The 24,533-nt window shown below is 40.5% G+C and overlaps 1 protein-coding gene across 3 annotated transcripts; it reads right to left on the bottom strand.

Moving 5' to 3' along the window:
• Nucleotides 1-89: 89 nt before the first annotated feature.
• acsl1a (acyl-CoA synthetase long chain family member 1a) lies at nt 90-20,363 on the bottom strand. Of its 3 annotated transcripts, none has more exons than XM_007551756.2 (21): nt 20,258-20,363; nt 8,724-8,936; nt 7,936-8,053; nt 7,785-7,849; nt 7,587-7,688; nt 7,241-7,340; nt 6,977-7,152; nt 6,863-6,895; nt 6,651-6,702; nt 6,464-6,537; nt 5,047-5,124; nt 3,397-3,531; nt 3,144-3,278; nt 2,882-2,977; nt 2,671-2,743; nt 2,449-2,537; nt 1,719-1,835; nt 1,482-1,625; nt 1,275-1,376; nt 1,120-1,191; nt 90-950 (listed from the first exon to the last, which is right to left on the bottom strand). In XM_007551756.2, exons 2-21 carry the CDS (start codon nt 8,916-8,918, stop codon nt 810-812), a joined length of 2,097 nt encoding a protein of 698 aa, XP_007551818.1. In that variant the 5' UTR covers nt 8,919-8,936; nt 20,258-20,363; the 3' UTR covers nt 90-809. The 3 variants fall into 3 exon arrangements, with proteins under 3 accessions (XP_007551818.1, XP_016526878.1, XP_007551817.1); XM_016671392.1 differs by lacking the exon at nt 20,258-20,363 and adding an exon at nt 12,082-12,189; XM_007551755.2 differs by lacking the exons at nt 5,047-5,124; nt 20,258-20,363 and adding exons at nt 5,173-5,250; nt 12,082-12,189.
• Nucleotides 20,364-24,533: the final 4,170 nt, after the last annotated feature.

Genomic DNA, 24,533 nt, shown 5'->3' on the forward strand with positions numbered 1-24,533 from the left:
AGAGGAAGGTCAGAAGCAGCACAAGCTCTTTAAGTGACATGTTGAGAAATGTTTTGCTGATCATATTACAGCAAAGACGTTCTGTTTTATCCTTTTGTGTTTTCAACCTCTTCAAACCTGATCTTTGGAAACCTCTGTGCTAATCATGACTAACATCTTAAGTCAGTCATGTGTTGTTGTATTTTTTTAGAAGAGATGTCTCTGCTTGTACAACACAGCTACATTGACTATTTTACATGCATTATACAAAAACAAAGGCACATGAACCCTAACAGGTTCTTGACCAAACTTCTCTTTATACATCCTAACCAACTCCACCCTTCAGCCTTCAATGCTGAGACACACGGGAATGCAGGAGATTATAACTACAGAGTCTCAGACATGCTATTCTGCATACAAATATAGGTTTTCAGCACAAAGAAAAAAAAACTATTTACAGGCATGGTGATCACATTAAATACCAACTTAAATAGCTCACCAAATCATTAAATAGCTTGTCATATAAATAGTTGTGGTTGAGTCAATGTAAAAGCACTTCAGAGTATTTTCTCCGAGAATAAAAAAAAAAAAAGTCTACACTTTTTTTTTAGTTGCTGAAATTTTCTGGCAGTGAAGGCATGAGAAGTTCAGGTTTCTATTTTCAAGAGTACTGTGCGTTTTTTCAGCTATTAAGTTGACATCCGTTGCCCCTATTTGTTTGACACGACTACAAAATTACTTGAATCATCACCAGGTAGACAAAATGCACAGAATCCTCTCAAGAAGCGGTTGTTTGCGTGGCCATGCTGTGGTAGTTACTCGGCTCCAGCTCACATCTTGATTTTGGCATAAAGTTCGTCAATCTGCTCTCTGAAGTGACTCCGGAGCTCGTTCCTCTTGGCCTTCAGGGTGGGGGTCAGCAGACCGTTTTGAACAGAAAACATCTCGGGATGTAATGCGATGTCTCTCACCTACAGAGGAACAGACGGGTCGAAATAAATGAGCAGATGGTTTCCCTTTTGTTCTACAGCTTCTTGAAAGGCTGCTTTCATGTCGATTCAAACTGGTGAAATATGTTGCTGCATCACTTCTACAAAGTTTTTTGACATTTGATGAAATATTTTAGCTAACATTAGATACCTGTTCAAAAGACTTTAATCCGCCTTCTTTGCCCAAAATCAAAATGTCCTCCAGAATGGCTGCCTTTACATCCTTAAATGGAAAAAACAAACAAAACATGTCAGACCTGAAATCTAGAGTTGTGCGATTAGACAGCAGTGTTTATTAAATCAAACCTTGTTCCTGCACAACTCAAGGTAGGATCCTTCAAATCCTTGTTTCTTGGCCCAAATAGGTAAAAAGTCTGGATCCGGCACCACTATGCCAACCAGGCATGCCTAAAATACAAGAAAGACAAAAATTAAATGGAGCAAAAATAGTTGCAGCATTACAAAAAGAGGTCAATTTCTTTCAAACGTAATGGATCTGGATGAATAATTAACCTTTAAGCTATCCCCATGAACAAATATCTGAGCCACTGGATCGCTGCGGTTATAGATGGTCTCTATTTTCTCCGGGGCGATGTACTCTCCTTGGGCCAGCTTGAAAATGTGTTTCTTTCTGTCAATGATCTTCAGAATGCCATTCTGCAGCAAATCCAAAACGCATTTTTATAGCTTAAAACTTCCCGCATTGTCTGAATCGTAATTTTATGTTGCTACTGCGTTTTTTTTGCTCACCGGAAGCCATTTCCCAATGTCGCCCGTGTGCAGCCATCCATCCTTGTCGATTGCCTCTGCTGTTCTCTCAGGATCTTTCAAGTATCCCTTGAATACGTTTGATCCTTTGACACACACCTGCAATGACACACAGGTTACAGATCGAAATATCACGACAAAAGGCAAAATGTCACCTTCTCCACACTCAATTTAAGACAATTTTGTCTAAATCTACAAAGCATCAGGTAACAAACAACTACTTCTTTAATCTATTCACCAGATCCAACTACACCTACTTTATGGTATCTTCTGTTTTCACAGATTATGTTGATTTCTTTCTATACGAGTATGCTAAAAAAATGCTTCTATGCACCTATCATAATTGATTTTTTCAGGCCTAAGATTTTTCCTATTCATTAAATCCACCAAAACTGAGAACGTCCACCATTTTGGTCTACAAATACCTCCACCAACAGTGTGCACCTTGATGCACTTTGGCTTTGGACTTACATAAATGGAAATAATCTTGCAGTTCGTTCATAATCTGTTAGAACTTTTATCTCCATCATTGAGATTTAATGGTCAATAGCTACTAAACTCAACAGCTGAATTAAAGCAAAGCTTACACAAATGAGTTTGTATGTTTTACAGTCTTCAAGGAAAAAAAAAAGGTAATCAGTAGATCATATTTTAGAGAATCCTGGAAATTGGTATCAGCCAGTAAAAAGTCTGGTTAAAGGTTGATCCTCACCTCTCCTTCTCCGTTTGCTGCCAGGTAATTCATTTCTGCCACATCCACTAGTTTTACCGCATTGCATGGCAGAGGAGGCCCAACGTGACCTGAGGACACGACATTTACGTTTATTTTCGTTTTTGTTTGCACGTTCCTGACCTCGGATGCTACGTTTTAACTCATAACAGGGCCTCCTTATTTAGAGTTTAAGCAACACTTTCTGAAAAGCAAAACTTTTACCTGCTGACCAGTCTCCGGGCATGGACATGGTGCACCCAGCCGTGCATTCGGTCTGGCCGTAGCCTTCGTAGAACTGCAAGAAAAGATGTCAGTGGTGACGTGAAGCCAAGTGAACTTCAGTAGTTCAATACATAGTGATATCAGTTATTAATAATATTTACATGGACCACTTATCAGAATGATGCATCTGTCCAGGATGAGTTTGACTGACCTGGCAGCCGAGAGCGGCTCGTAGGAAAGTCAGGATGGTTGGAGAGACGGGGGCTGCTCCAGTGATCATGAGTCTGACTCGACCGCCCAGGCTCATCTGTGGAGAATAAATTTGTGCTGAAGTGTAAATGTTTGAAAGAACGTGACCTTAGTTTGTTGATCAAGAAGGCTTACGTTGAGCTGTGCATGCTGTGACCTTAGACCTGATGAAATGCTTTTAAAGAATACGGTTTCAGGAGAACAAAATGCGTCTACTTTCTAACCTGCACTTTTTTGAAGATGAGTTTATCCCACATGCTGTCCTTTCTCATCACCCCGTTTTTCAGCTCAGACTCCTTCCTTCTGAAGGCGAAATCCAGCAGCCATCTCTTCAGGGGTGTGTTGGCCTGGCTGAACACCTGTCGAGAAATGAGAACATCTCAAGTTCTCCACATCATCGGGGTAAATGAACTAAATAAAGCCACACGGCGGATAAGTAAAGGCCAGTAACAGAAGAAACATCAAGCGTCGTCTGACCTTGTCAAACATGCGGTTGAGGAGACGCGGCACGACGGGGAAAACCGTTGGCTGCAGAGTTTTCAGATCGTCCATTAGGAGTCGAATGTCGCCTTGGAAGTAGCCGATCCGCGCACCGTGGATGAGGATGACACCCTGACGAAGAAAACATCCTACTTATTTCTACGGCGAATCAAAACTACATTTTTTTTGGCCACTAGAAGGCAGCATTCTACAAATTAATTTTGATCTTATCACTTGATGTTTGAGGACAAACACTTAATGGCGTTACTCCATCACACCCAACTTCTGTCTGTTAGTAAACGCTAGCACTGACACAAGTTTTAGAGCAGCCACTTGAGAACTTGTGAAGAATACAGTTTGCTTGAGTTTTGTTCAGGTGGTCTCATGGTAAAATAAAACCTCATTTAGCAAAGAGATACTACTAATGGTTCAGGAAAGGCAGCACAATGGGGAAACCTAATGGCTGTGCAGACACACCATACATGTATGCACTGTTCCTTTTAACCTTTGTTTTACTTCCTGCAAAGTTTATGTATCTCTCCTTAATGTCTACGCGCTGTGAGTGCTTGAAACAGAAGTCAAATTCCTTATTTGCACACACAGTTTTGTCCAATAAAGCTGATTATTGGAAAAAATCATCCAATTTAGCTTGGGGATCAAAAGCTGCACATGAAGCTCCGGAGAAGGCAGCCAGCTGAGCGAGTGAGGATGCACCGAATGTGGTGTGCTTGGGAAGGAAGCAATTAACCCGGCACGGCTTAGAGCTGAGAGGCAGCTGCATCAAATGGTTACATCGCTGCGTTTTCCTCTTAACGTTTGTCCGCTGGAAAACAGGACGGGTTTGTTGCTCAAGATAAGCCTGGAAGTTAAGGAAAGTAACTGGTCACTGATGTGGTGCAGTAAGGGTCTGCTGCTTTTGTTTTAACTTGCTCCATATCAGCATTTTCAAATGCTGCTGTGTATGCCAACTGGCTGACAGCTGACATCCTCCCATTCAGGAGACAAAGCAGTGGGTCTTCAGTGAGCACAGCCTGGTATGAGATTCTCAAGGTTCCATAATTTCGAGTAAATATACGCTTGGAAAAAGTTATTTACGTGCACTAGACGAAAAGACGCATAACCGTTTTCTTCACATCACTGCCTTGAGTTAAATAATGACAAAATCTTTTCCTGTTTTGTCAGAATTATTAGAACTATTTCTAGTTTCTGAATGGCAGAAAGTTTGATTTCTTGAACATGTCCTCCAGCGGCTGACCTGTGATTCTGCTCTCCTCCCCTAGGAGATCAGAGTTGTTTGATCTCCTACACCTGAAGTGCGAAACTCTTCACCAACATCTTTCCCATAAGAACATGATTCATTTGCATCTCTTTTAAATATGCGAAGTGGCATATAAACTATTTGCTTGCTCGCTCTCACGCTGATGCTTCGTTTGTCAGAATGTAAAAGCTTTCAATTCATTTCAATTCAAAAACACTTTCTTGACCCCAAGAGTAAATTAAACAGACTTCAAATGTCTGCGCTGGTGGTTAAAAGGATAAAAAAAAAAAAAAAAAAACGAGGCTATGTTAGCCTTACTGTAAAGCTAAAAGTAGTTCTCCACTAATAATAAATTATTGCAAATACAGTATATTAGGTCCACAACATACCTGCACAACCCGTTCAAACATGTGAGCTAGCGGGAGATAGGATATATGAATGTCATGGAGGTTCAGCATGCTGTGTATCTGCAGGGGACACAGAGAAAACACATGCAGGTCACTCAGGTACTGTACCTCCACCACCCTCTCAAACATGTGGGCCAGAGGGAGGAAGGAGATGAGCACATCTTTGGAACTGGGCTTCAGTGTGTCCTGAGCAACAGGTCACATGGGGCCAAGGGGGGGCGGTGGAGGGGCGCAGGATAGAGAGGGAATCAGAGAAGGTCAGACAGAGACAAACAGCATCAAACTAATCCATCTACACTTAATAACGCCTCGCAAAAAGTGTTAATGCCCCTGGAAAGTTTTGATGTTTTGTTCCGTTATGTTTGACGATAAAACACAATGCAGTGCATAGGCATAGAGTGGAGTGACGTTTTTGTTTTTTTTTACTATTAAAATTATGAAAAAGTTTGCAGAGACTAACATAAATATGCTTTGATCTAAAACATCTGATGGTAGCTCTGACAGCACCTTTTGGGCTGTTTGTCGTGTTGCAACGGGAACAAACCTCCTCCACAGCCTCTGCTTTTCTGATGTCTGCAGAAGGTTCTCTTACCAGAGCACGACGCTGCTTTCACTGTGCTTCACCAAGTAAACGATGCTTTGCGCATGATGTCACAACGCTTTGCTTGTTGGCCATTCGGTCCCTGTTCTGTGCGCTGTATGAGAAACTCCTACTCTAAACGTTCTTGATTCTGGCCAAGCTTGTGACTGAGGGATAATATCCACCGGGAGTCGGGATGAGAGGATCTACCATGGGAAGACTGGTGACGGGAAATTAATATGCTCCTTGAGTAGAAACGCTACTTTTGTATTGAATCTATTGAGATGCCTTACATATTTTTATTTTTAGCACGTTGCTGCTATGATTACTATATTTAGAATGATTTTTCATGTTTCCACGGTGCGCCCCACCCTGAGTAGTGGTGGAACTCTGGAGTGCTTCCCATAGTTACCATGAATGTCTTCAGTGATTAATGATCTCCTTGCTTGGTGAAGCTACATGTCTTGGTAGCTTTGCAGAGAATTAAAATGTGAAATCAACTAACTTTGTCCGTAATCTGTCTGCTGTGTTTCTTGCTCTTCAGAAAATGTGTTTATTCATGTATAACTTTTCTTCCACTTCACAGTTATGCACTACTTTGTAGGCATATCACTTAAAATCGTTTCACTCCCATTGAAATGCATTGAAGTTTTTGGCTGTTATGTGACAAAATTTGAGAGGCATGAATATTTTTTTCGGTATTATGACAAAATCTTAAAAAATTCTGTTTTTACAGGGACATATTCTCAGTTTTGTCATCAGTCAGATTGCGAGAGGAATAAAGGTGAAAATCTCGAAGGTGACTTTTTTTTTTTTTACCTGTGTTACTTTAATGAACGCTGCAGTGTTGGAGATTACATTTCCATGAGTAAGCATTGCACCCTTAGGGTTTCCTGCAGTAAAAACACAAAAGCTCAGGAAAAATAGAGAAAACACATCCTGTAGTATGGGAAAAAAAAAATTATTGTTTGAAAAGCATCCAAGCAGCCTGATTTCCTGGGCTTACCTGTAGTTCCAGATGTAAAGCAGATGACTGCCAGGTCATTTGGTTTGGGAGGCTGTAGTTAAGACGACAGATGTTGCTCATTTTTTGGATCAAAGTGTGCATTGTAATGGTAATGTCTTATAGATGGAGTTTTAATAACAGCGTTAGCATCTTAAGAATCAGGAGCCACGTCTTGTTTGTCAGGCCAGAGGATCTGCGCTGTTTCTACTCACCGTTGGTCTCTGAAGATTAGCTTCACCGATGGCCTGAAAAAACAAAAATCTCTCAACATAAGTGGAGAAGTTAAAATTTTTATTTTATGGAGCAGAAACAAGCCAGACCCTTACCTCAAACTCCTTCAGACTGAGAATCTCAACCCCGCTCTGCGCTGCTCGGCTCACCAGCTCCTTGTCGAAAGCTTCCATGAGAACGATGGTCTTCACGGTCTTTCCCTGGCCGCTGATGCAGTCCAGAATCATCCGAGCCTTTTCGGCTACGTCACATATCACTGTTGAAATGGTGGCTGAAACGGAGACGGAGACGACACATGCGGAGTGGTTGAACTTTTCAGTTCCTGGCTCACAGCATGCAATGGGGGAATTAGTTTGTACCTCTCTCAATAATGTAGCCGATGGCCTCTGTGCCGAGCGTGTCGTACAGCGGGACCGCAACCAAGCTGTACGTGTAACAGGCCAGCTCTGAAATCGTCCACTGTGGCAAAAACAGAGCAGATGGGTTTGATGCGTTTAAATCAATATTATTATTGCACTGAAGAAAGCCTGCCGTGTCAGAAGCACAACATGCAAATATTTGTGTAAAGACGGATGGAGAGAAAGTAAGTTAAATCTAAGATATTGTTGTATGTACAAGAAGACTGATATCAAATGGAAATCAGACAAAAGCAATGGCTTGTTAATATATATATAAAAAAACAACAACAAAAAACATGTGCGTTACCTCGGGTCTGTTTTGTGAAAAGATGCCGACGTACTTGTCGCCTGTGTGAAAGTGACCTCTGTGAAGAAGGGCAGAACCGATGTGCTGTGCTCTGTCCACCACCTTGTCAGAAACAGGGCATTTAAAAAAAATAAAAAATAAAATAACCACATTTGAGTTCAAGCAGGCGTTTCCTTTCAGCAGCACTCCGCAGCTTACCTCTTGATAAGACAGCCACTCGTACGGTTGGTTTGGCTTCCTCGACCCAAGGCAAGGTCCGTTATCTACCACAGAAAACAGAGGTGGCATCCTGACTCCGTTTGGTCTCTTCAGGCGTTTGCAGAGTCAACATCATAGCACAGAAACTCACTTGACACCCTGAGTCCTCGCATGAACACCTCATATATTGTCTGTGCGTCGCTGTAATAATGTGTCATGTACTCGCCGTCGCTGTCATTCAGCACTGACCTTCTGGCACGATCTCCCCCCTAAGAAGTGCAAAATAACATCCACAGAGACATGGTGACTCCTGCATCCCTGCGATCAATCAAGACTATAAACATTTTTTGTCAGTAATAACTGACAACATTTTTCAAAAGAAGAGGCACCAATCGGAATCTGGTCGTTTTTGGCTGGTCAAATAAAGAATCAGATTTGTTTAATTCTGTTCTTTGAATGCATCAAAACTAGCAGCCGACTCCACTTTCAGATGTTCCAGTCAACAATAGTGTTTTTGATGCACAGATAACGGTAAGTAACGTCCACTGGATTGCATAAATAGGAGTAATCTTGCCCTTGTTCTCACTTATATATTGTTATATAGAATTATGATAATAATAAAAGAAACTGCAGTAGATTTCTTGTCAATTTTCTGCTCTGGTTTACAAATAAGATCAGCAGGACTGACTTGAGGAAACCAGAAATCAATATCAGCCAAGAAAAACCTGGATGATGGAAATCCAAAGATCCCTGAAAACAATTTCCTGCAGAGATCACTTCACCAGCTGCGAGATAAACTACTCCTCATTCCTGCAGCATGAGACCAGCTGCTTAGGAATGTTCACTCTTATTACTGGACTGAAGATTGATGGTTCCAGTACGCTACACTGGTGAGCAGAAAGACCGTCAGACTGAAAAAAAAAAAACGTGAAAACTCACAGGTATTTCCAGTGACTGCAGTGTAAGGTCACATGGCGGCTTGAGAGCTTTAGGTCTGGAGGCAAACCAGTAGGTGGTGATGGCGGCGAAGGCGCCCATACCCATGAGGGCGTTCGTCGGAAAGCCTCGGACATACTGCCGAAAGTCGTCCAGCTCGGGAATCCGCAGCTGTCTGAGGACTTCCTGAGCTTGCATGGCTGATACAAACTGAACCTGCACAGAAACAGAGGAAGACATTCAGACTGACCACTGATCTATTAGTGGATCTAAAAACTTTGAGTGTTCATTTCATTCAGACAGACAGATTTTTTGAGAAACACATCTACTAACAGTAAGCAGAAATAATTATGGTTTCATCCAAATAGAGCAAATCTTTATCTTTTTAAATGCTGTATTTTAAACTGACAACACGACCACAGTTTAAATAAAGTCAGAGATAATTTTTTTGGTAATTAAGATGATTAGCTTCCACAAATATTGTTCAATGATTCCAAATAAAAACCAGAAGTAACCTGTAAAATAAGCAAAACTTGTTTTAAAGTGTTACTGTAAAATGTTCATATTTCCAAAAATAAAAAAAATTGTAATTTACCAGCTTTCTTTGGTTTAGTTTAGGTTGCTAAGTAATTCTGGAAGTGAAATGGAAAACCTACTTTCACCCCAAACCAGAATAACAACACAAACAAAGAGCAGCAGTTCCTTACTGGAATTTAAATTTGTCTAAATAAAAACTCAGTTTTCAATAAACAGCAGCGTCATTGTCCCGTTGATGTGCCAGTCTGGGCCAAAACTCAGCTGTCAAGCAGATGGCGTCCCATTTGACACCAGAACATTTCTGTATACAGAGGAGGTTATTGTTACTTCAGCGACTGCAAGCTGTTAGCTGCTAAGCAAGGACAAATGATCAACCCCTCACCATCGCGCTTGAGAGCTGTTGGGAGGGATTTTTAAGGCCACATCGCTTTCTTGTTTGACACAATGGCAAAGTTAAAAGAAATCAGCTAAGATACATGAAAAAGTGGAGCTGCACAAGTCTGGCTCATCATTGGGAACAACTTACAGCTGGCATCCCCACTTCAACCAGAATTTGATGAACACACAAGTAGATCTACAAGAACTCAATGGAGCTGAAGTGAGACCTGCAAGTCAGTCCGACCAAATCTTGTAGTTAGTCTCTGATAAAGTCTCCTGCAGTGATACTGCCTCCAACACTTGGTCTGACCACACTTAGATAGATGCAACTCACATAATCAAATCTACTGCTAAGCCCAAACTTATTTTTCATTGCAAATGTGGCACCATTTAAAGGGAAATAAACGAAAAAAGACAAAAAACATTTGGATCTCGGTTTATCAGAGCTATTTCAGATCTGAGAACATGTTAACTTAGCACTTCAGCCAGCTAATCTGAATAAATATGACCAGAAGGAACAAGAAATGACCAAAGACTGCAGCTTAAAGTCTTATTTACCAAAATACAAGTTGCCTTAAAAAAAAACAAACAAAAAAAACAGGTACAACCTCCTGAAATGTATTTGGCAAGTCAATTAAGTGGGACACAATCTTAATACTATGTTTAATATAAGGTTTAAATAACCTTGTAATACTAATAAAATGTCATTTTATTGTGCTTTCAAAACTACCGAGTTTTCATGCGCACATATGTTGACTTGCAGCTCCCTATTAAATGGCTTGTATTACTGCCATATACAAAAACCGTTCTGGAAGAAAAACCTTGAATACAGCTTGAGCTAAGCTAGAGAGTACTTTCCTTTTATCTAGGCTACGTGAAGTATCGCATTTTAGCTGATATGACGTCTATTTTGTTCTTTTGGTGCTTTGATGTATGTCAAGGTGCTACAATCTGAATCCCTTAAAACTGCTGCTGTTTGAGTCATTTCTTCAGTTTCCCCTTCTGTGTATGACATGCACATCTAATCCTGACATGTTGATGGAAAAACAAGAACCAGGAGACACAAAAGAACAGAAGAGGATAAAACTAAGTTTCGGGTATAAATCCACAGAGAACCGTGTTTATGACTCGGTGATCATTCATCATTGTGCTCTTGGGCTTTCAGAAATACCTCATCACATGAACATCCAATGATGCAAACTTTTGTTGTGTCTCCCTTTTTACAGCAGTCATGCACTAAAGCATTTGAGGTCTGAATATTGAGCCGTTTCTGCTAGAATGATGCAACGATGTGTCCTCAGATCAGAATTGGACAATTTGGGTGAGCGTTATAGCATTTAAAAAAAAAAAAAATTAATACGCTTGAATAAAAGGTTAGGTCTATGCTTTGATGCAGATATATATACATTATTCCAATTGTGAATTCATACTTCATGTGTGACGTTTTGTGTTTTAACATCTTGATCTTAAAACACATAATCAGCATCTTTCACTTTCTTAAGCTCCATCTAAAGCCCTCTCGTTCACACTGATCCTTCTCAATTGTTGCGTTTAAAGGGAAGGATGTGCTGTCTCGTTTAACAGCTGTGCGTAGGAAGGAAATCCGACTCCACACACGTTTCCTGGTCACAAGCCTCCACGGAGATATAAGGAAACAACCACAGACGTTCAAACACTCAATTCAGGAGGGGATGAAAGCTTTCTGCTTGGAATATTTCTGAGCTGAAGTCACTGGGCTGAAACTTCCTTTAAATAATAAGAAGGTCCTGCTAATACGCTGCAGGAGAGCTAAAAAAGAAATATTAAAATCAGACGTAGCAGAACTATGGCAGCTTTTGGGACTTGTAGTCAGACAGCTCTACAGCTCTGTAGCTTAAAGCAGAAATAATATGGTTGGTTAATAAACCTCGGATTTTGTAAATAATGCACTCTTCAATCACCTCATGCATATTTGTAATAAGTTACTTTTGCTATAAACCTCTGAGGACATTCAGGTCAACTGACCTGACCTCTGCAGGGAAGGTAAATAGAGTCATAGAGGTAACAATTGACTTCTCACCTACTTCTATTATTACCCTGAAGCTCATGACAAGTGAGACTAGTGCCAACTGGAGTAAAGTACTTTAAAGCAGATGCCAAACAAAAGTTAGATTAAACAGTTAATGCTGAATTAAATAAAACATAAATATCAACAAACTTGATCTCCTGACTACAAAACAGAAGAGTAAGCCACTGAAAATGGTTTAGCTTGTCAAAGACAGAAGAAATAAAAGGACTAACGAATGTTTTTCTTAATCCCACACCTGCTACTTCTTAGCCCAACGTGAAAGAAGTACGATCATATTACTAAGTCAACTCATTTGAACTGAAATGAACTTTAACAGATTGTCAGACGCCGCTGCTCAGATTATCGACATGATGACATTTAATGCATGTCTGTACTCACAGAGTGTAAACGAGGACGGGTTGAGGCTGTGTTTCAGAGTGAAGAGGTGGTGTTATCTGAAAGGCCTGGCAGTGCTGCAGTTGCTATTAGAAGGACTCGCGCTGTCCTCCAATAGACCTCTGAAGTTCTCACAACTATGAATAGCAGAAACATGCCCCTCCTCAAACAGAAACACAGACGCGTGAGACGCAGCAAGCTGCTCGCCGCGGAGTCACGCAGCTGGCGGGTTGAAGCAAACCCACAGATTGGATTCCCCCTTTTGTTCACCTCAGACACATCGGATGTGCAGTCAAGATTTTCGTCCGGCTCAGCACAAATTTAAACCAAAAATTAGAACAACATCTAACATTTTGAGTGTTGTAATTTTACAGAGCAAGAAGAAAGGTGAAGCTGTCCACAGTGATTTAAAGACTTGTTTCCACAGGTGTTTCGGAGTGTGAAACAAACATGAGGCATTATTTGGAAACTGTGTGCTGTTTTCATTTTGGAGGAAATGTAGTTCGGATGCCTGAACTACATCCAGGCATCCGAAACACCTGGATGTAGTTCAACAAAGACAATTAGCCTAAGCGTCTACCTTAAGGCGGTGCTAGCTAGGCATGGGCTGGATGTCCAACCTGAAGGTTGGAGCCTTTAAAAAGTTGAACTTTCAAAATACCTTAAATTATTCATCAAACTTTTCCTGCAGTTTAAATCCCTTTTTAATGAGAAGTCAGAGAAGGTGCTAAAGGGACTGGTGTCTCTCTTCCTGCCTGTTGCTGCACACTGCTGGCCAGCTGGCTGGAAGACAGTTAAAACATTTTTTCCTCACTTATTAAAAAAAAGACCAAATTTGGATCTGGGAGAGATATTTTCAGTGTCATAAAACACATAAAGTCAGAATGTGGGAACTAATGGAGTGCCAGATAACAAGCCCAGACCAGCATGTCAGGTGATTTCCACAGGCTACCAGCTACCAGAGCTGACAGCCTGACTAATTGCTAATTAATTACTTCGGAAAACATTGTTTTGGCTAAACCTCAGAAAAAAACTTTTTTGATGCGTCATCAGGGGATGACAGTGTGGAACAAGTAAACCCCAGTGAGCAGTGCAGTAAAAACCTTCACAGAAACTATGCTTACAACCAACGAGCTCTGGCATGGAAGAAGTTACATCCCACAGTGGAAACAAAAAGCCATCGCTCCAATTAAACTAACAGCTCATGGCAGCTACCACTGGCATGTCACAGGCAGCATGTAACCAGATTGTTGCACTCCCAATGTTTCTCTGCAAGGAGTTAACAGCAATATATGTTTTTATATTTTTACTCCTTAAGCCTTTTTTTCACTGATCCCCCACATTGCTTCTACTTTTTGGCTCCATATTCTGTTTCTGTTTGTTAACATTAACTCTAGTCTGGACATCTCATTTTTTATAGAGGGGTTATAACAAACTTTTTTTTTTTTTTTTACTGCATCTTCAGATTAGCCATGTGAAGCTTTGCTAAAAAGTAAAGATTTGGGTTTTATAAAAAAAAAAAATAAAGACAGAAAGCAGATGAGTATCAGGAAATGTAGAAAAACTGAGCAGGAGTCCATTTATTGTGTTACATGTTAGGTAGAATACTTTGGTGGGTCATATTGATAAAAAAAACAATATCTATATGATAAACTACTTTCATATGTGACATAAAACCTTTTTTGCCAAAAAGTGTGGTAATTGCTGTAAGACACGATAACAAAAATTCTGCTTTTTAAGAATTTAACATAAACCCAAATGATTTAATTTTATCTCTTCATCGTTTTCAAGTGAGACGAGAAGAAAAATCTGTGGCAAAGATGTAAAATGAAAATACGAGCAACAGACCCCCTTCAGAGACTGCCTCCTGCAGATTATATGTGCTAACAGTCGCTGGAGGTGAAAGGTAGTCCTAAAAAACCTCCCCACCCACCTCCTCTCTCCATACTTGGCCTGGAAGACTCACAAGCCAATGGCAGAGCAAGTTCACAAGTCACACCACACTGGAGTGTGGAGTCACACCACACTCCAGTGTCTTCCCCTGATCCCAGCAGAAGACACTGGGATCAGGGGAGTGAGGGGTGGGGGGGAGAAAGTGGGGAGGGCAGAAAGGTCATTTGACACATAACAGAACATGAAGACAGGCTGGCAGCTCCCTCCAGCAGCTGGAAGGCACATCGTAGCTTCGCTGTTAACACAAGAGCCACTCCAGACGCAGCCAGAAAGTTAAGAGTAATATGACACAATGCTGGTCAGACACACTTAATTTCCTCTACAATATTTCACTTCTCGCAAAGAAGTGAAATATCTGTACTTTACAGGAAGTCACACTAAAATATGAGTGACACATTAGAGGTAAAATAAAATGATCTTAATCTCAGGTAATTTGTCTTTAAATCAAAATCCAAACAGCAGAAGTGTCGCCATGTTTGAATCAGGGCTGTAAATTTGCTGTAGCTATTTTTGAAAACTATGAAACCTCACTTAGAGGTGACAGTTTCAGTAGAAATACAAAAAAAAAATCCTAAAAACTATCAGCTGCAGCTTTATTTGATACAATAACATCACATATTGTTTTGAAAAAGAATCACATCATGGTAAGAAATAAACATAACACAGTTAAGATACAGCGCTTCAGTAACTGTGCCTCTTAAGATTTTGTACATTTTGTCAAGTTACATCCAAAAACTTCAATGTATTTTATTGAGATTGTACGACATACACTTACACAAAGTTACGCACAACTTTGAAGTTCTGTGATCTAATCTCAATTGTGGAGACATTTAAAGCAGATTGAGATTGCAAAACAGTATTTTCTTCTTTGACTTCTCAAATATGTACACCATTGTGTTTATCACTTGAAATCCCAGTGTGAAACATGACAAAAATGGAGAAAATTGGAAGCAAACTGTAGCTCATCTCGTGCACCAACGTTAACTGGTGACTTCTCCGCCTCTTTTTGCAACAAGCACCGAAGGTCTTTACGGTCTTTAAGGTTCAGTAGGAACACCACTGAAACTAATGGTGCACCCGTTGGCTCAGTGATTAATTCACGACCGGCACACCCTGCCCCATAGGGAACATTCCAACAAAAAGACCAAATGGCTTTAATCATATATAAATCTCTTTCCATCTACATTTACAGGCTAATGTTTCAAGGCAAAGCCAGACCAGTTGAGCTAGTTTTACGAAGGTGAGTGACCAGGGGCTGTCTGAAAACGGCAGGACAGCTGACACCTTGCAACAAGTCACACAGAGAGGCATGCTGCTTGTCACTGTGCGGCTGTCAGATGGCTGGTGGCCCCAGTGTGACGTCTTTTCTGCACTTCCTGACTCGTGTCCACCCTACACCCAATCCCTCTCAGCCCCGGTTTTAGGAACCGAAGGCTGACCTTGGACAAGACGACCACGCTGAGTAGCGCAGGTCCTGCCCCTCCCCGATGATGAAACCTCACACTGCCGGTCACATGAGGGACAGCATGGAAATGTATAGAGCGGGAAGGGTGGAGGAGGGGTTAGTGAAGTAGAGCAAAGGTCACACGTCTGCCAAGAGTTTCCAACCAGTCAACCATTCTTAACGCAGATCACAGAGAGAGTACCATCACTCTGACCACACTGTCCGGTCCGAGGGTCACGTTTGATAACCAATATTCTTGAGCATTAGTGTGAAGCTGGAGCAAATCAACCGGTTAGTTTAGCATAGAGAGTGAAAGCAGCTACTTAGGCTGACTCCTCAACTTCTGCTGCTTTTACAACATTAATTGGTTCTGTAATAAAAACACATTTTTTCAACAATGCCACCACCGGCAGCCTGAGGGCCACAGGGGTTTTTCAAAGCAGCCAGCTACTAAATGTTATTATGTCAGTCAGATTTGTAGATCTGGCTATGACGTACCTATTATTACTATTTTTAAAGTCTGTGTCTCCATGTCTTTTGCAATGGCTCATCGACCCGTCGTAACACACACACACACATTCAAACATATTCTTTTTTCAGAACTGATGACGGATGAACAGAGGGAGCGCTTGCTTTTCCAGATGCACTGAGGAATCAGCTGCCTTTACGCCCCGGCTGGTGGTCGACTGGTTGGAAGCTAAAAATGTAATCTCGTAAACAAAGCATGCCCAAGATCTACCAGGTGGAAATGAAAACTTTTTGGTGGGAAAAGTGTAATTGACTGAATGAGACTTAAGGTGAGACATTTTCACACTGTTTCAAATCAACTCTTAAGAGTTCAAAAAAAAAGGAAGGAAGCTTCAAGAAAGCTTTGATTCTATTGCAAAACAGCAGACTTCACCAGAAGTACAAACTATGTCGTGTCCTTAGATATAATTTTTACAGTGAAATCAGAATAAGTTAAATAAGTGAGGGTGTTACATCAGAAATCTGTGCACCCAAGTAAACTTTCCTGAGATGACATTAAGATAAGCATTTTATTTGGGAAAAAAAAAAAACCCAAAACAAACAAGATAACAGTTCTTTAGGACTTCCAAGTAGGTCGTTCCACTCAAACAGCCATGCAGATCAGATTTGTTTATCCTGCAAGGGTCATTTCTGCTCTCACAATAAGTTTTTTTCAACTTAATGTAGTCACGGTACAAGACTTAAAAGTTGTCGGGATGATGACAGTCAGTCTCAAAATGTGATCTTAATTTCCCGCTGTGAAGGTCACACAGACAGGCCGGTTGTGTTGTAAACATCAGCTCTTTTAGGCTGCTCTAAGTCCCACAACAGACAGAGTCATGCTGGTATTCTCAAATGACCGAGGACAGCGTAATGACAGGGTCGCAGAGCCACAGTCTCTCCCTCTGTTTGCTATAAAGAAATCTGCTCCTGTGCTCAAAGGGGAAACATGTGACTTCTCCACGGTCACTTTACTGCCTCTCTGTTTGCCACGGATGTGGAAAAACTGCACTGTGTGGTCAATTAAAAAGAAGGGGAAAAAAAAGGACACCTCACTCAGTCTGCATTCCACAGACTCCTGTAAAAGGAAGTTTACTTTAAAATGCCTGCAGTGTCTGCACCTTGTTTTCCTGGGTCTTTCTAAAACCAGCTGAGGACACTTACAGAAGGATTTCTGCAAAAAGTGTATTGCTTTACGGTCTATTGTACAATGTTTTTTTTTTGTGCCGCGGGAATCTTTCCACATTTTGTCTAATAAAATGCATTAGACATAGCAGATTGTTTCTCCTGACTGGAGGTAATACCAATTTTCTGTAATTTCTCAGCAAGAGTCTCAACTTGAATCTAACAGCTAGAGAATCTGTGGAAGGAGTTAAAGATTAGGATGATGGTTAGGAGGCCTTCCAACCTCAAACACTTGGAGCTCATCAGCAAAGATAAATTGCCAAAATACCAGTGAATTTATGCAAAAAGCTGGTGAACAATAATAAATCCCTGGCTAATGTAACGCCTATCAAGATTTTTCCAATGATTATTGAAAAGTATATGAATTAGTTTTACTTAAAATGTCAATAAAAACACATGCATGTGTTTCTTTTCAAACTTAATGGTCCGTTTACATTGTCTTCTGTAAGAAGTCTGTCTCATTGGTGTCAGCAACAAAAGTGTTGACTGAATTAAATAGGTTTTAAATCTAAATCTGCAGTGGGTATGAATAATTTTGGGCTTTACTGCCTATGGTTTGTGCATGTTTATAGAACACAACCATCGACACAGAACCTAAATAAAAAAACAACATTAAATGTACTTGTATTTGGCACTTTCAAACGAAAGTAAAGGTTTTCCAACCAGCATAACACAAAAATATACAATTATTTATGCCTTAACTTTGTTTCTTGTGCAGGGTTTGCTGTAATATTAATTCTTGAGTTTTTCTGTGGTAGAAATCTCACAATATTGACTTTCTCCGTGTCTTTGTGTGCTTCAAGGACGGCTTCAAATTGGACCTCTGGCAGCACAAAGAAGGTTTCAAACCAAGCTCAGGCCAGATAATGCAGGCCAGCGTAGTTCAAGCAACACTAACAAAACAGTTTGTCAGGAAATATATTGAGGTGTGAAATATTATGAACATTTTCTATTACATATTACATATTTATGGGTAAACTGCATTGCTCTGCCATGTGACAGTTAAAAAGATAATTGTTTGATGCTTACTTACTCCAAAAAACAAAGGACGAAATGAAAATAATTCAACACTAATTATCATTTCTGCAATAGTAAAAGCACCATATTTGTTGAAATTCAGATTATTCTGCTGTAAAATAATAAATTAACTCTTGTCTCTTTGTAGCTCTTTGAGTCAAGAAACATGGGATTTGTTAGAAGGGATGGGCATGGGCCCCTGAATTTATGGCTAAATACACCCCTGTCTGTGGATTTCCACTGGTTGCTTAGCAACTGTATTCACCATGAATTGCAACAATGACCCTGAAAACTGAACATTGCTTGTGCCAGCTTCCTTTTAGTTAAGTGAAACATGAAATTCATTTAGACTTTTCAAGCTCATCAGTAAAGATGCTGATACCAGAAACATTTAGACTTCAGCTCTTTATATCAGTGAAACAGCCTTTGCTGAAAAATATCTCTAGATATCAACAAGCACATTTCTTCCCCTCACTAAAAATTGTTGTGTTATTTACTTAACCTGAATGTTGGGTTTATTCAGAGGGGGCATAAAGTGGGTGGTTGTTAACCAAATGTTTGGTCAAAACCTGTAAGAGAAGAACCGTAAAGCAGCTTCATCATTCCTATAAGACTGCCATTTTGAACAAAGCAACAACCAGATCAGACATCAGTGCAATGAAAATACACTAAACCAATGCTCCACAATACTATTAAAGTCAGTGAGTTGTTATTGACGTTGATTCTATCAGTAATTAGTGCTTTACTTGCTAAGTTGTTAGCTAGTGCATGTCAATATAGCCAGGCAATATTGTTTTTTAACAAATTCAAGAATTCTATGAAAATACTTGCACAGAGTATGTATTCTGATATTCAGCTGCAACAGTTTTTCAGTTAAGGTATTATTGGACATTATGAGGTTAGAGAGTTGTAACTTTAAACCTTCGTTTGGTTTGAAAACGTAACCTTGTATGCAGCATCAAACCCATAACCAAAACAGGTTGTATTAAATCAACAGTCACACCTGTCCACTGTTTACAAAGGACCGGAAAATAACCTATTTGCAGTCGCATTTGGGGTGTGTCTGTGAATATAACAGACATCTGAGTAAGAATAAGAATATCAATGGGAAACTCACATTTCAGATATTTGCCATCACATTGTTGCAAATAATTGTTCCTTATGTTATTACTCACAGCTTAAAAAAAATAATAGGACGACCTCTAATACTATTTGAAATGGCAAAACAAAGTAAAAGAACAAAAGCATATATTTTGCCATTGTAGCATACAGTTACAAATAAAACATCGTTACAGAAAGACCGTTTTAATTTCAAAATAAAATACCTAATTCAAACATTAAAGAGAGATTTGCATATAAAGCTTTTTTTTTTTGGCATCTATGTCTGATATAAAACAGGTTAAAAAGAACTGTGGTGCAGCCACAGGCCTGCTGTTAACACCAAACTTACTTCCTCATGTGAGGACGTCATGTTTAACTGCTCACACACACACACACACACACGCATACACGCTGTGATGATCGAAGTGGCGGGATGCCAGAACATGAATTGAAAGATAAAGGTTTCACTGTTCCTCTGACACACTCCCAACTAATCAAGTAATAAACTAACAGCAAAGAGATGGACGGCATTTATGCAACAAAGCTGCAGGGAAACAGGTCCACAAAGAAAAAAGAAAAACCCAGCAAAGTTTGCAGTCAGAGTGGATCATTGCACACTGTGTACCAAATCACCCATGATGGTACGTGTCCATCCATATCTATTTTCATTTCAAAACCCTCCTTTATGCGCACTCAGGTTCCTCTTCACGCATGTAACAGAAACTAACGCGTTTTGTGTTTTAATCAGCTGAACACGGTGGTAATGTGAAGAAAACCGAAATGAAGATGAGTCAAAAAAGGAAACAAAACGTGGCTCACTTCTAATGAAGACAACAATAACATCAACGTTTTAAATGCTCGCATCCTGCTTTATGAGGCGCAAAATCGCCATCTTGATCTCATATCTCAGCCACAGGCTGTAATATGTCTGTGTGTGTGTGTTTTCTTTTTTAAAAAGCCCAATGAACTAACCTGTGAGCAGCTGCAGACTTTAATGCGATTCTTCAAGAAGAAGCAGCAACAGCAGCGGGAACGGCAGCGGGGGAAGCCTGTGTTTTAGTTTCCCTACTGCTGCTGCTCTCAGCCAATAACAGGCGGAGTCACATGTTGCTTTACCAAAATACTGAGAGGCGTTCACCCATTGGCCAAAGGGTCGTGATAGCGATGGCTGCACACATTTCCAAAATAAGTGGCACGTATAATTATATCTGCTAAAGTCAGAATGGCTCTACTGTCTCACTAAAACAGATTTTAGTTCCACTGCAGGCTTTCAGTCAGCTATGTTTTGAACCAATTGAGGACAAAGCTCCATACTGATGATGGGAAATGTCAAAAATATGAAGTAGTGAGCATTAGTATGTTTGTGTCTGTGCACCAGACAGACGCTTGACTGTCCCAGAGAGGAGAGAGGAGAACCGTCCACAAGGACAACCAGCTCTGCAACAATCCACCAAACATTCCTGCATGGTGGAGTGGCCAGACGAAAGTCTGTCCTTAATCAAAGTCACATGGCAGGAAGTCTGTAGTTTGCCAAAATGTGCCTGAAGGACTCTCAGATCATCAGCAACAAGATTCCCTGATTTGACGAGACAAAGATCAAACTCTTTGATATGAAGCTCACCACCAGGCCAATACAAAGCATGGTGGTGGCAGCTTCATGCTATCTGGATGTTTTTATACATCCTGGGTGAGAACCTGATCCAGAATACTCTTGACTTCAGAATGGGGTGATGCTTCTTTCTTCTTTCTTCTGTGAACGTCCTGATGGGAGCAAGCCAGAGTCCAGACTTGGATTTGATGGAACATCTCTGGAGAGAACTGGAAACTGCTGCACAGACATCTCCCACCCAAAGGAGCTGAGAGGTTCTGCAAAGAAGAGTGGGTGAAGTCTGCTCAGTTAGTGGTTAGTGGCAATAATTATGTTCATGTGACTTCTTGATTTTCTATTTTCAATAAAAACATAAAATTACTTTTTTTTCCAGATGCACTGTACATTGAGATGCACTCAAGGCAGTGAAGTGGCTCCAACAGATCTCTGGAGAAAGAGTTGACTCAGTTTAGGTGAATCCTCAAACTCCTGCCTCTGATAGACCCAAACTTGAGATAGAAACACCAGGGATGGGTGAGAGAGAGAGAAAACAAAACAATGCTGTCCTCTCACTCAACCCTGCTGGGGCTGGTTTCCTCCATAATAAAAGTAGTTTTAAAAAAGCTTATTAAGTTTTCACATAATAAACTAACGATTCATTTTCTCTGACCAAACGCCACAGCCTTTGCAGTTCCCAAAACACCACAAGAGGGAGCCCTTGTTCCTAAAAAAATAAACTGAGCAGCTCTGTTTACGGGTGATCTTTAAAAATTAATAATTAATATTAAGAAGAGGAATGTTGAAAATTATGAATTGTGGAAAATCTTGAACAGAGCAGTTGCTTGCCTATTTTCGAACAGCTAAATATGTATTTATTTATTTATTTATTTTTATTTATTTATTTATTTTTTTTAATCCAGCTGAAGTTGCAATCACCCCGTTACAAGAATGACATTAACTTTGTTCCGCGCTTTTTGATAAAACACCTAGCACATGCTTCTCTGGAGTCTCAGATCTGAACGTTGTTTTCAGGGACAAGTCTTTTTCAGAGGTTTGAACAGACTCAGTGGGGACCGTGTGAACTGTCGCGGTTCAGGCGGAGGGTGGCGCACCAGACCAAAGGATTGCGTTGAGGCCCTCAGCGGTGGTCACCACGGGTCAGAGCGCAGCGCCTGACAACACAAGGGGCCACAGCAGCGAGCGCCGCTGCTGCGCTGAAAGGCTGCAGGACTGGAGGCTTGTTTGTGATTCCGCGTTTGAATGTTTGCAGATCATAAACTGAGATAATGAATGAAGTAAAAAAAAATAAATAAATAGCAGGAATTTTTTGGCAATTACAGAAACACCAAAAGTTCATTAGCTTGACATATGGGAATATTTACTTCTAATGCGAAGATCAAGCAAACAAATAAATTCCAGTTCTTTAGTTGTAAAAGCATTAATCACATTTTAATGCATATAATGGTGATATTTTTTCTCTTAACTTTCTATATAAATGGGTACAAATGTGCATCACATAAATCAAATTCCTTCTTTAATAAAAGTCTGTGTTTGAGACTTGAGAGCAAAACTTTACACTTTTGCTCTCAAGTTCTCTTTAAACCTAATGGAACCAGGTTCCTGTGGTTTAACTTTAGCGTTAAGATTGGTCTTTGCTCCTGGGATAAGCTGCAGTCTAAAACAGCAGATTGATTATTCGATATACTCAGTGTCACTATCATAAAACGGAGAGCAAATACTTTAAAATACAACAATATTAAGAACAATAATAACAATGATAATGATAAAAAACAGGCCCTGTAGATGTATTTTTGTTTGCTTAGTATGTAAGAAAAATCGTTTTAGTGTTTTTCACTGAAAAGGATGAATTTCCAGTTTAGACGCTCATCCCGAATGCGCAAAACTATTTCTCCGTCGCCTGCGCAGAACTATATGTGGAGACTAACTTAGTCAAAGAGGAATATTTGTTTTCTGAAGTTAAAACATTGATAAAACGCAGTCGCCATCCACTACACTTTATGAGTCAGCTGAAACCCCCCAAAACAAACAGAGAAAGACGCAACTAAAGTCTAATATTAAATAATGAATAAGGAAAATATTATGCTGCATTCATCTAATCAGATTTTCATTAGATGTTTAGCTAGAACAAAAACATGGAAATATCACATTACAGTGGGAATAGCACGGGAGAAAAAAAATCCAGGCCCGGTTTAGCTCCTCCGTGACGCAACACGCAGTGTAACCAAGTCCGACGCTTAAAACATTCAGTGTTTAATTTAGTCCTTAACAAAAGCAACAACCCACAAGTATCTTTACATCTTAAAGCACAAACACATAAGACAAGTGTTAAAAACTCCACACTGGAGTAATTGGATTTTCTGCCCCCGTCCCTCTCTCTCGCGACAGCCTCTCTCCATGGTGCTCCCAAAACTTTCCAAAAGCCTCAGATGTCTTGTGAGCTTTTGGTTTCCCCCTAATTCGCCAACAGGATCAAATATACATCTAGCATGTCGAAAGTTTCCAGATTAAAACGCTCTCAGACACACACACACACAAAGAGAATAAGTAGAAAAACTGTTGTTGCGCATGAGAGCGGTTGAATCTGTGCGCACACAATAAACCTGTTGTGGAAATTCCTGTGAAAATATGTTTGAAGAAGAAGAAACAGCCAATTGTTGTATGAAATGTATTCAAGTATAAAATAATGCCCTTTGTTTGGGGGTGGAAAAAACTTGAGCAATGTGAGGGTACAAAAGTCCCCCTGTGGCATTTACCAGCAGCCTTTGTGCTGTTTTTGCGCTCTGGCGTCTCCACTTGGCGCATTACTCAGGCCCCTCTAAACGCGATTGTTTCTTTCTTTCTAATGACATTTACCGGATCAAAACGTGCTGTTAATTCGATCAGAAAGCTTCACCCTTCGCAACAATGGCAGTATAATTTCTCCCAAAGTTTGTTAAGTTGACCGAAATTAGGCAAATGAATAGGGGTCTCCAGGCTACGCATTTCGCAGGTGACGGGGAATAATGCGCGCTCGCACCAGCTGCATTCTTCTTTATTTCTCCCTTTCTTTCACTGCATTATTAAAATTTAGGCCAATGAAACTATTCATTCCTCTGAATAGACATTTTCTTATAGGATAATAGGATACAAATTGAGCCTCTCCAAAGAGTCTCCAGTGGTGGGTAACCCTCGTGTGCCAGAGGCTGCTGGAGACGCCGGGCCTCGACGCAGACGACGCTCGTGTGCCAGCGCTAATCACACACCTGCCGAGGAGTCCTGCGAAAAATAAAGAGGCGTAAACAAAAAGCTTGACATCTCTCATAAAAGATGGACGTGTCAGCAAGTCGTGTGAGAACCGGCGGGAACAAACGGGGGGGACTCCGTCTCCAAAAGATCTCCCCTGAACTCGGCGGAACAGCCTATTAAAGGCTTACTTAATTACTCTAATGGTACTGGACAGGCCTTAAAACTCTGACCGGGGCTTGGATGGGAGTTAAGATCGCTTGCTGGGATTTGTAAACAGGCGATCGTGTGAGAAACGCGAGTTGGAACAGAAAGTTTTTTTATTTTTTTTCCCCTCCCCTCTTTTTCTTTTGCTCGCCGCTTTGTTTTGAGTGCGCACAGTGCGCCCCACCGGATCAGGCCGATCCCGGTTCTTAT

The sequence above is a fragment of the Poecilia formosa genome, unplaced genomic scaffold (genome assembly GCF_000485575.1).
Source record: "Poecilia formosa unplaced genomic scaffold, Poecilia_formosa-5.1.2 Scaffold44, whole genome shotgun sequence".
In the NCBI taxonomy this organism is placed as follows: domain Eukaryota; kingdom Metazoa; phylum Chordata; class Actinopteri; order Cyprinodontiformes; family Poeciliidae; genus Poecilia; species Poecilia formosa.

Bases quoted from the DNA above. Each gene is read 5' to 3' on its own strand.
- acsl1a (XM_007551756.2), bottom strand. From the start codon at position 8,918: ATGCAAGCTCAGGAAGTCCTCAGACAGCTGCGGATTCCCGAGCTGGAC. The intron at 7,850-7,935 runs GTGAGTTTCTGT...TTTCTGTGGTAG, and splicing joins GCGAGGACTCAGGGTGTCAA to ATAACGGACCTTGCCTTGGG. The intron at 6,703-6,862 runs GTGAGTAGAAAC...TCTTAACTACAG, and splicing joins CTAATCTTCAGAGACCAACG to CCTCCCAAACCAAATGACCT.